Source organism: Phallusia mammillata, chromosome 2 (genome assembly GCF_965637545.1).
Source record: "Phallusia mammillata chromosome 2, kaPhaMamm4.hap1.1, whole genome shotgun sequence".
NCBI classification, from domain to species: Eukaryota; Metazoa; Chordata; class Ascidiacea; order Phlebobranchia; family Ascidiidae; genus Phallusia; species Phallusia mammillata.
The window spans coordinates 3,097,759-3,108,101 of NC_137253.1; the positions used below are offsets into that span (position 1 = coordinate 3,097,759).

At 35.3% G+C, this 10,343-nt stretch overlaps 2 protein-coding genes across 9 annotated transcripts; both read left to right on the forward strand.

The window, feature by feature from the left end:
• Positions 1–370: 370 nt before the first annotated feature.
• On the forward strand, positions 371–4,342 carry LOC145215413 (uncharacterized). Of its 3 annotated transcripts, none has more exons than XM_080084116.1 (6): positions 371–568; positions 833–1,053; positions 1,253–1,437; positions 1,511–1,646; positions 2,089–2,291; positions 3,700–4,342. In XM_080084116.1, exons 5-6 carry the CDS (start codon positions 2,286–2,288, stop codon positions 3,997–3,999), a joined length of 306 nt encoding a protein of 101 aa, XP_079940242.1. In that variant the 5' UTR covers positions 371–568; positions 833–1,053; positions 1,253–1,437; positions 1,511–1,646; positions 2,089–2,285; the 3' UTR covers positions 4,000–4,342. The 3 variants fall into 3 exon arrangements, with proteins under 3 accessions (XP_079940242.1, XP_079940243.1, XP_079940241.1); XM_080084117.1 differs by having other exon boundaries at positions 910–1,053; XM_080084115.1 differs by lacking the exon at positions 371–568 and having other exon boundaries at positions 575–1,053.
• A 1,146-nt stretch (positions 4,343–5,488) lies between these two features.
• LOC145215093 (uncharacterized) lies at positions 5,489–8,982 on the forward strand. 6 transcript variants are annotated; one of them, XM_080083744.1, is made up of 6 exons: positions 5,489–5,568; positions 5,770–5,830; positions 6,452–6,533; positions 7,289–7,409; positions 8,015–8,085; positions 8,611–8,982. In XM_080083744.1, the coding sequence occupies exons 3-6, from the start codon at positions 6,459–6,461 to the stop codon at positions 8,692–8,694; spliced, it is 351 nt and encodes a 116-aa protein (XP_079939870.1). In that variant the 5' UTR covers positions 5,489–5,568; positions 5,770–5,830; positions 6,452–6,458; the 3' UTR covers positions 8,695–8,982. The 6 variants fall into 6 exon arrangements, 4 of the variants coding, with proteins under 4 accessions (XP_079939870.1, XP_079939869.1, XP_079939872.1 ...); XM_080083743.1 differs by lacking the exon at positions 5,489–5,568 and having other exon boundaries at positions 5,625–5,830; XM_080083746.1 differs by lacking the exons at positions 5,489–5,568; positions 5,770–5,830 and adding an exon at positions 5,864–6,068.
• The last annotated feature ends 1,361 nt before the right edge of the window (positions 8,983–10,343 follow it).

A 10,343-nucleotide genomic window follows, 5' to 3' on the forward strand; every position in this document is an offset into this window, starting at 1 on the left:
TATGTATGTTGACAGGTAATAAAAAATTTCACGATTGCAGCTACAACCCATCAAATAAAAATTATCATATTACTCAATGAACGGCTGATGCTTCAATGTTCAGTTATTCAATTATGATGTCACAAATAAGCAGTGTGTGAATGTGATGTCATACTTGAAGTGCATACAAAGTGCGAATTTCTGATCAACAACGATTTCATTTTACGTATTTTCCAGCATAATCTATCCTATATTTTTCTCAAATTTTTATTAATAGCTATTAATGTCTACTTGGTATGTTAAGCTGTGTTGTTTAGTCTGGTTTAATTACTTAAATTGTAAACTTGAATCTTGAAACTTTTTAAATGAAACTGTTTATTTTCCAGGCTGTTACAACATGGAGAAATGCAAAGATGTTATAAAACTGTCATGGAACTTTGATTAGATAATCCATTTCCAGACAAAATCTTGCCGTTGTTTTCTTACTTCTTATGTTTCTGCCTGAAGCCCTGAACATAAAATATTTGAATTGTCCACATTCCACATATTGACATATGTATTCCTCTTTCAAAGCAGACTTGTGGCTAAGGTTTGTTCTTTAACAGTCATACTGGGCTGATATTAAATGTTGATTTTATATCTTGTGACAAGCCTATCCTTTCCAAATAACATATTTATATTCAGACATCGAAACATTGGCTAGTTTTAATGAAAACTGCTAGAAGAGCTATTTGGTAAAACATTATGCCTGGCAACAACTCCCCATTTACTTTTATATTAGTTTTACTTTGTACAATTCTGCTTGAGAAAATTCTGCTTCAATTATGGACCTTATAGCAGATTGAATATTTAGAGTATGTCTACTCATTGCAATATGTCTTCACCTAATCAACACCAACAACGTTACCACTCAATGCTGTAACAATCCAGATCATTAATCACATGGCAATGCTCCACTCACTAATGAGCAGAGAAAAAGCAAAAATTGGCCAAAGGAACAATCGTTGGATTAGAAAAAGATCCCAAATGACTCTTGGATAAAAAATTATGGATAAAATTTTGCTGTAAACTGAAGTAGGTCTTTTTGTGTTTAGTTTTTTTAAAAAATTTTACATTGATATTGTGATACTTTGTTATTAAGCCTATGTTTTCTAAATGACACTTTTTATTGATTTTACTAAGTTTGATTCCGCTTAAGTTTTCTGTCTTTGACCATAGCAGGTTGAATATATAGAATATGTCTATTCAATGCAATATTTATTTGTTTAAATAGGACCAACAACATTACAACTCAATGATGTAACAATCCAGACCATTGATCACGTGACAATGCCCCACTTACTAGATAATAAAAGCATGAAATGGCCAAATGTTCCTGCATTATATGAGAGCAAGATTCAAAAGTGGCCTATTTGGACACAAATTTATGGATGAAATTTTTACAGTTAATGAAAATAGGTATAAGTTTTGTGTTTTTGCATTGATATTTGTGTTAATTTGTAAATGTTTATTTAAAACTGTTGATTGTCAGAATGAGACTTAAAACTGAGTTGCTGACATCTTGAAATTTTGACTGCTGATGGCCATAACAGATATGCTGTCATGATAATAATCACTGATTTGCAAGATTTAATTGGGATACCAAAAGCCATTATGTCTTTTTGCAGGTTTGTATTTCAGTTTTTTTTTTACTTCGAATTGTGCAAAAGTGCATATTACAACCGATATTAACTTAACTCTTTCAATGCCGAAACTGCATATATAATGTTGTGCTATAGTTCATGTTTTGTGCTTTCAGGAAGTTTTGTGTTTACCATAACCTTAAATTGAATATACATAATTAGTTATTGTCGTATTTATTGTGTTACTCATGTTTAGCAATGAACTTTTTTATCTACCTCTAGTTTATTTATTACATTTTAGTACATAATAGTCTGTGAGGGGACTCATTCTAACTTTAATTTAAATATATGTATCATTTTTAACTTAATGCTGTTTCAATTTTAATTCTTTAATTCTCAGCGGGTGCATGGAGTTACATAAATACTACTTGGTGGAGCTTTAAATGTTTACTTAACAACTTATATTGTGATGTCATTTCCCTTACAGTCCTACCTTTCTATTCAAATACCAACTAGAGGAATCACTGAAGTGGAACGGCACTTGATAAATGTGACGAAGGACAATTTTGCAGCAAACAACAAACGGGAAATCCCCGACTGAGACTAAATCGTGAATCAATAGCGCCCCCTGGCGGATTTGTTATCACACATCGACTTGCCACTGAAGCCGACAATTCACCACCCATGAAAGTACGTCACAGTGGTAGATTCGAAACAGTGGTAAACGTCGGACGCATTAAAGGCGTGTATTTTACGATTACAATGAAACTTTTCGGTTTTACGCCACTATTTAAACCTGATAACCGGAAGGTGCCTGATAACCCAACTTGTAAACACTGCTGTGCCAATTTCTGTGTCCCACTCTATATACAAACGTTCCCTGCAGTTAGTCCATTTCTGGCTTTTCCGATTAAATTTATAAAATAAAGCTTGACATAAATATTGAAACGTAATTAACTGCACACAAAGTAATACAACAAAATGTAGGATTGCGTTCATCGAGTGTCGCAGAATAGCCACCATTTGTTACAACACCGAGAATATGAAACAGTCATAGTCGCCCGCAAACATATGCCTTTTGTTATCTCTAATGGAAGCAAGAAGCATTGTTCGATAGAAGTGACTCTTATATATTTCACACCATTTTGCAATTTACAAGTCGCACCATCTGGCATCAAATAGTCAGACTTGGACAACTAGATTTTTTTTGGTTTTTTAAATTAGATTAGAATTAAAATTACAGCATCTCCTTTTTTGAAAATTAGATTAGAATTAGAATTTTCTCAAAATCTAGAAATTAAACTAGAATTCAAACTAGAATTAGATTTAAGCCAACCAACTTTAGTTTGTTTCAAGTTTGAACTTGTAGATTTACACATTTAAAACAATACAATTCGGTGCATCTACAACGTGTTCGAACGGAGCTGAGTGCCAAGTTTCACTGATAGGCGTGTTTCAGTGATGTAGTTTGGTCTTGTTAATTGCATGGTTTTGTGCGCTTTGGTTAAAAAATGCATGCTCAGATCACATGCCTTAAAGTGCCGTTGGACAAACTAGCGATTTTGGGAAAACTGTGAATTATATTAGAATTAGAATTAGAGCTTACTCGATAATTCTAAATTAGATTAGAACTAGAATTACCGCCATTTTGCTCTAATTTGATCAACTAGACAACTAGAATTATCTAGTTGTCCAAGTCTGCAAATAATACGGCAGAAATACCACAAGCTTTCAGGTTTGAAAGCTATTTCTTCCTCGTGCATCATTACCAAATGTATACAAGTTCTTGTGAAAAATTCAGTGACCTCTAGTTTATACTACTGCTTAACATACATAATTAAATGTGGTTTGTCGTTGAATATGTTTTAATTGTGGCAATATGATGCCTAACATTGACTGTGGACACTTTCGAGATAACATATTGTCTTGTACGACCAACTTGAACCGTCGTTAGATATTTGGACAACTGACAGCGCATCGCGCCACTAGCGGCCAGTTGTCTCCGTATGAAACATGCGACGATTTGAAAACTTAACTAAGCCTTAGCATTATAGTTCATACGACGTAGCAATTTACAAAGTTGACATTTTTTCCTTAGTGTCAAGTCACAAAATATCCCAGCTGGGACGAGGGACGTCTTGCAACGACATCTGAGGTCAGTGTTTATTCTGGTGCAAATCTGACTCCGGGACCACACGGAATTTTCGTCAACACGTCAATCAACTCAGTGGTCGCTGACATTCTGTCTCACGCTGTGAGTGAGTTTGGAACGACTGCTTCATCCAGCGTGTTCATCTTCACAGAGACGGAATCACCTTCCATACGATGTTTGTTATTTCAGATCCGCCAGTCAACAGTGCGTCACATAATTGACTTGTTTGCCTCGACCATAAAGTAAACATGCACACCGTTCTTATATTAACCAAACGTCACCTCTTAGTCCTGCGTTTTTTTAAATACTCATACCCTGACATTTTATTCCGTTAGGTGGTGCACCAGAGTTATAATGTGTCATGTTGTGCTTGCAATCGCAAGAAGAAGGAAATTTCTTCACAACATTCAATTCTTATTGTTGTGGTTGTCGGCTAATGTGAATGCTTGTATATCTAAACCCCAAAATAAAGTAAAGATGAACATAAATTCATAACTGGGATCAGCCTTGAAGCGTCTATGCAGACCAGCGATCACGGCACACTCATATATAAATCACAGTACGCCAGGCCCATTGAAGGCGCTATACCGAATCACAAGTAACCTTTAGTACTTACTTGTGGTTTTTCGGCTAATGTGGATGCTTTTATATCCACATTATTCCATTCCAACTAGATACGTACCGAAAATTCGATTTGCCGAATTTGTCCGGCCGGATCGTCCATTTTTGCAAAGATTCGGTTTCGGCCGAATAATTTATTTGCGATGCGGCCAAACCGAATCTTTTACCAACACATATTTAAAGCGTAAAACGTTTCCTTTCCAGACTTATGAGGTACCGCACAATTTTTCAAACTACGCCATAACTGAAATCGCGTATTATGATTTATAATGCATTATTGCTTTTCGCACCCCAGACAACAAATCTGTAATTCATTTTCAAACTGACATTCATAACTGAGGCGATGTTGAACCCCACAGAACTGATACACGAGTATTCTGAACTGCTTGTCTGGAAGAAAATCTGATATTTTGTGTCAGACTCGTGGCGCGGCGTTTGCTTGACGTCATAAATGATTCGGTTGATTCCTCCGAACTTTTACTCACTTTTTTGTGAGCTCTCGTCACATGACGCTGTGCAATACAATGTAGCTGCAGCGCGTTTTTGCGCTTCATAACGTTTAAACGTTGCGCAGCTAATTCCGGCTTGGTGCAATTGTGTCGCTATGTTGTCTTTCACTAAGCAAAATAAATTTAATTCACCAATGGTCTGTCATGTCGAAAACTTTCCTAAAATGAGACAAGGAGCAGTTTTTTTACTAATAGCAACGCCCATCAATTGTTTCTTTCGGAAAATATCCGTGGGAGAAGCAAAACGTCTGTTTCTCCAATGTTTTCTACTCGCGTACCACTTGAACATTTCGCCCAGTATTTGCGTTTTCATTCCCAAAAACTATTCCCCACAACAACAAATAACATCGTGACAACTGACAGTACTGTTTGTTGTATCATAAACGCCTTCAATGCGAGTCTAATCGTGGTGGCTAGAATGCGCAGGTTCATATTTTCAACGAGTTTAAACTAATTACACGATTTTATTTTTTAATGATTTTCGATATTTTTATTCTAAGCTAAAAGATTTTTCGATATTTTTATTCTAAGCTTGTGTACCACATGACTATACTAAGCTTGTGTGCCACATAAAAATCTTTTGTGTTCCACACTTAAAGCAGCCACTAGTCTAGTGGCTAAACACCATTATCATTTCGCCGAAATGCGAAGTACAAAAGGCAAAACACAGCAAAAGGCCGTGGATGTAAGATGGTATTACACGCGAATTCTACAATATAATAACACCAACAAGTCGCACATAAGTGCACTAAACACATTGTTACGCATCAGTAATTTCATAAGTAATGTTATGCATTAGTGGTATCACGTGATCTGAAAAGAAACTGCAGTGGGTTTTAAGTTTTTGTCGGTCATGAAATGAAATGCATGAAAAACATGTTTTCAGGAACTGTCAGTCCACAAACGAAGCTACAACTGACCGTAAAAAGATTTTAAAATCCAGTAAGGTAAGATTTTCGGTGTGATTGGGTAATTGTGTTGTGATGTCACAAGTTTTTACTGTATGATTGTGACGTCATACTTTAAGTGCATACAAATACTAGAAGTTTAGTTTTTTTTCTGGTGCGTTATTTTTCTGGTCACCGTGGCTTTGTCTAAAATATATTTTTTAAATAGAGTTATACTAAAGATGATATAAACTGGAGGTTTCTAAAATCAGTGGTTACAACCACCTTAAGAAAAATGGTGAAAAATAGTCGACTGTCATCTATACAGAATTTAAAAGTTATTGACAGAATGACATAACACTAAGAAGTAGAAGGTATTTACATTGGGGTTGTGTTAACTTGTGTATGGACTGACAAAAGCATAATGAAATATCTGCAAATAGACCAGTGTATCTGTGTTTAAAAGTTCACCACCCATTTACCTAATTTTTCTTGTTTGTTGTACCTTATAGTTTATACCATTGTTAAAATAAAAATTATAAAGTGTTAAAATATGCTTGTGACTAAAGCATGGCGTAGAGGTGGAGTTGATTATCATAATATTTGATGTTGGGTCATTACTTTTTGAAGTGCTTGATCTTTCTTCTAAGGTTAATATGTGTTTTGTTTTGCTTTATGCAGTGGTAAGATGAAGCTCTTGATCCACAGCGATAAAAAAATTGAAACACGAGGAATGATCTCAAGCAAATATCAATATAATAAGGTATCCCCACACATGTACACCTCCAAACACTAAGCAAAATACCTTTCCTTTTAAGATAAGCACATTGGATTCATTTAAGAAATGTACTTTTTAGCTTTAAAAGGTTTGCGACTCATTAATTATTTAATTACTTGTGTTTGTATGATAAAATTTTATTCAAAACTCACTCGCACTCACTTCTAACCATGTTTATAGAAATTATTTTTTTGCTCGCAAGATATTTATCCTTTTACTTTCTTGTACACCTCTTGCAGGGGCCACCAAACTACTGCCCGCGGGCCGTGAGGTCATTTCCTCTGCCTTGCGATTATATTTTTGGGTTTGCCTAATGGTATTGATACCTTAGTAATATTACAAAGTAATCTACTTCTTGCGAAAGTTTTCCTGTCACGATATGTAGAACTGATATTACCTAGTTTTATTGGATTATAGGATCACAACACCCAGGATTGATCCAAAGCCAATATGTTACATCACAGACAAGACTAAAAGTGTTAATTGTGTGCAAACAATTTTGTTTTAATTGTGATGTAATATGCAAGCATTGCTCGTAAGATGAGACTAACTAGTTTAACAGAGACTAACTAGAAAGACCATATCTTGGTGACCCTACAAAATCACCTTGCAAGCTAAATTGTGAAAGGGGTGAAAACCATGTGGCTCGCGCGAATCATTTTTAAACATATCCCGCTCGCAGTAAAAAAAGTTTGGTGACCCCTGACCTAGTGGGATATATCCTAAATTTACTTTTTCAGGATCCATGGTTAAGATTGGTGACAAATGTGATTATATCCGAGCATCTAATAATCAACATGGAGTTGCAGTTTACTTGTGGAAACTCGTTCGTTTGTGAAACTGCACAGATGGTTGTGTTAGGTCCGATGCAACTTATAAAAGTTTGTTGTTTCTTGATATTAACTTAAAATTATCTTAATCCTGTACGGCAGTCCTAATGGAAAAGTTCAGAACCACATTGGATTTTATGGCCCATTTCACCGAGATATCGGGTGTGTGCGCGACGAAATTTTAAGGTGTGCATGAACCAGTTAAGTGTGCACCTCATCAAGAAAAAGCTAACCGATTTACAAATATTTAACAAAATCCCAAATCAGCCGTCGAATGCAATTGTGCCACTGGTTAACTAATGTTAAACGAAAATTTTAAACGCGAATTTTTTTTAAAGAGAACAAACACACAAGGTGTCACAAACCTAATAAGTCTCAAGTGTGCAATCGAACTTCAAAAAATAGTCGCGGGTGTGCAGCTGCCATACTATCCATACTGGGTTCAGAATACATCAGAAGTTTTGAAAACTAATATAAATACAATTGTCACCCAGTACATCAGGAGAATGTATTTTATTTTCATCTGGAGAATATATTATAGCCTCATCACTTCAACAAATGCTTTTTGAGTTTTTATTAATTAAAAAAAAATGTCAAACCTGCAACTTTTGTACCAAAAATTCTTTGTTTTTTTAGATTTGATCTGGAAAATAATGCTCTGTGAAATATCTCCTGAAATTTTTGAATTCTCATCAAATTTTTCAAAAGTAAGTTTTATTTTTACATTTGTACCAAAAATCGTCACTAAAATACAGCAATTGTGAACAAAGATGAGAAAATGAAACAGTAATTTTTGTTACAGTAAAAAAGTGAACTTCTTTCACAATAATTCTGTCACTGACAAAACTTTTATTGTTTTGCAACAAACTTAATCACTTGTTCAACTTTGCTTTGTTTTTTTGCAAACCCCTCTCACTTATTGCAATCAATTCTCCTCGTTTTTCCTCAGTTAAATCCTCCGCTGTTTTGTAAACTTCGATTGTTTTTGTGTAATATTCGATTGCTTCTTTGATTCGTGAAGTTTCCACGCAAACAAAACCAAGACTGTGCAACAAGATACCGTAGATTCGATACTTTGAACTTTCATTCCCGAACTTTGTTTCCATAAGTTCAAGTCCAAGTTTTATTGTTGTTTTCTCCGATGCCAAATCCCCGATGTGATGTTGACTCAGTTCAATGTAATACAAACACCAAGCCTCCTCTTCACATCGAATTTTTTCGTTTATTTGAAGGTCACGGATTTGCTGGATCATGTCACGCATCAGTGGAATCACGTGAGCGCGCACGATTTCTCTGTTTTTCGGCTTCGAAGATGAATCAGAATTTTTCATCAAAAGTTTGATTGTTTCTTTAATTCCCTCCGCACACACAACTACACTTCTCGCTACAGTGGAGTCGGGATTTTTCTTCACATATAAATCTGCGACAATGCTAAAAAACAAAATTGCTTCCAAATATTTGCCTTCATCTCTAAATTTTGTGGCTTTTTCGTTCAGGTTTTTTACAGTGACCCCTGGTTGACCTGTGATTGACCTTGAAAGTTGTTGTTTAGTCGTTTTTGCATCGTCATACTTTTCTGTGTTTAATAAATCAACATAATTTTGTGTGCGTTGGTTGAATTCGTCAGTTTGATCTGCAGGACAATAAAACGTTTTTTTTTTAATTTAAATTTCATGAAAAAAAACAGTCTATTATACTTTGACATCGGTTCATGTAAATCAAAAGTTTTTTTTAAAAAAAATGTGTTTTTGAGTGTTAAGGAATAATTATTTTGGTAATTAAGTTATTTTAAAATCTAATCATAAAAAACGATTGCGTGTTAAAATTTAAATCAAAACGTACGCTAATGTTAGTCTGTGTGACGTAATAACTAGGTTGTGACGACACAATGCTAAGTAATGATGCAGTTGTATGTTTGTTTTTATTTTGTATTGGAGATTTTTTTTCTCCAACCTGGTAACTGATTTCAAAGAAAATTAGTTTTCCGGACAAAAAAAAACTTGTCAGTTATTTTTCAACTTAAGCTGTTTAATTGGCTTTAGCATTGAATTCATCTTGGCCCGTGGAAAATTACAAAACGTCTGTTTGGTCAATGAAACTGTTTGGAAACCACTGGCCTACAGGTATTTGAAAAAGTCAGTGGGGCCTTCATAAGTGTCAATATAATGTTGGTTGGCCTTCACAAAATTAAACGTTCCCTATCCTTAAGCTAAACAAATAAGGTGTACAAAAAACTTACAAAAAACGGATTTTGAACTTTACGCTTTGGTGGTCAGATTAAGTTCGCATTATTTCATTACAATAATAATAATGTATCACACTTTAAGGGGGAATAAAACAAAAAACTTTATATTTTACAAGATATTAACATACTTTTTATAAGCTAATAACGCTGTGGGCCACGGAAAATTGTGGACCGCGGGCAGCGTGTTAGAGACCTGTTGTCGAGGAGCGCGCAGAACAATTTGCATGTGAACCTGAAGCGCCAGACTGCTTCGTACCAAGCTGTGAGATAGAGGAGTCCTAGTAGGGCAACGACCTTTCTCTTGTTTCGGTGTTGATTTGCCGTGTCTGAATACAGTTAGCTCATACAAATTGGTTTGATGGCTTAATTTTCGTCGTTGCTATACAGGTTTCCCGGTGTGCAGTTTTGGCAAATATCTTTACGGATTTTTATTGCCCGATACTTTGTCGCGTTTTCATGGTAGAAAGTGTGAGTTGGACAACGGTCACGGCCTTTTTCGAATGAGAAGAGGTAAATTTGAAAGAAAACGCATCTGACTCATTAAAGAGCAAAATGTCATATTATTTGGGACATCGTATCAGAGTGGTAAACGGGCCTGAAATTCCAGCCCGAAACCGGCCCAAACCCGAATCGTTTTTTAGAAACCCGTTTAGGCCCGAAAGTTTAATTGACAGGCCTATACATTAACAAACAAACACAATCAACAATTGCTCTTGAACA

Excerpts from the sequence above, each read along its gene's own strand:
- LOC145215093 (XM_080083744.1), top strand. The coding sequence starts at position 6,459 with ATGAAGCTCTTGATCCACAGCGATAAAAAAATTGAAACACGAGGAATG. Across the intron at positions 6,534-7,288 it reads GCAAATATCAATATAATAAG|GATCCATGGTTAAGATTGGT; the intron begins GTATCCCCACAC and ends TTACTTTTTCAG. Across the intron at positions 7,410-8,014 it reads TGCACAGATGGTTGTGTTAG|ATTTGATCTGGAAAATAATG; the intron begins GTCCGATGCAAC and ends TTGTTTTTTTAG.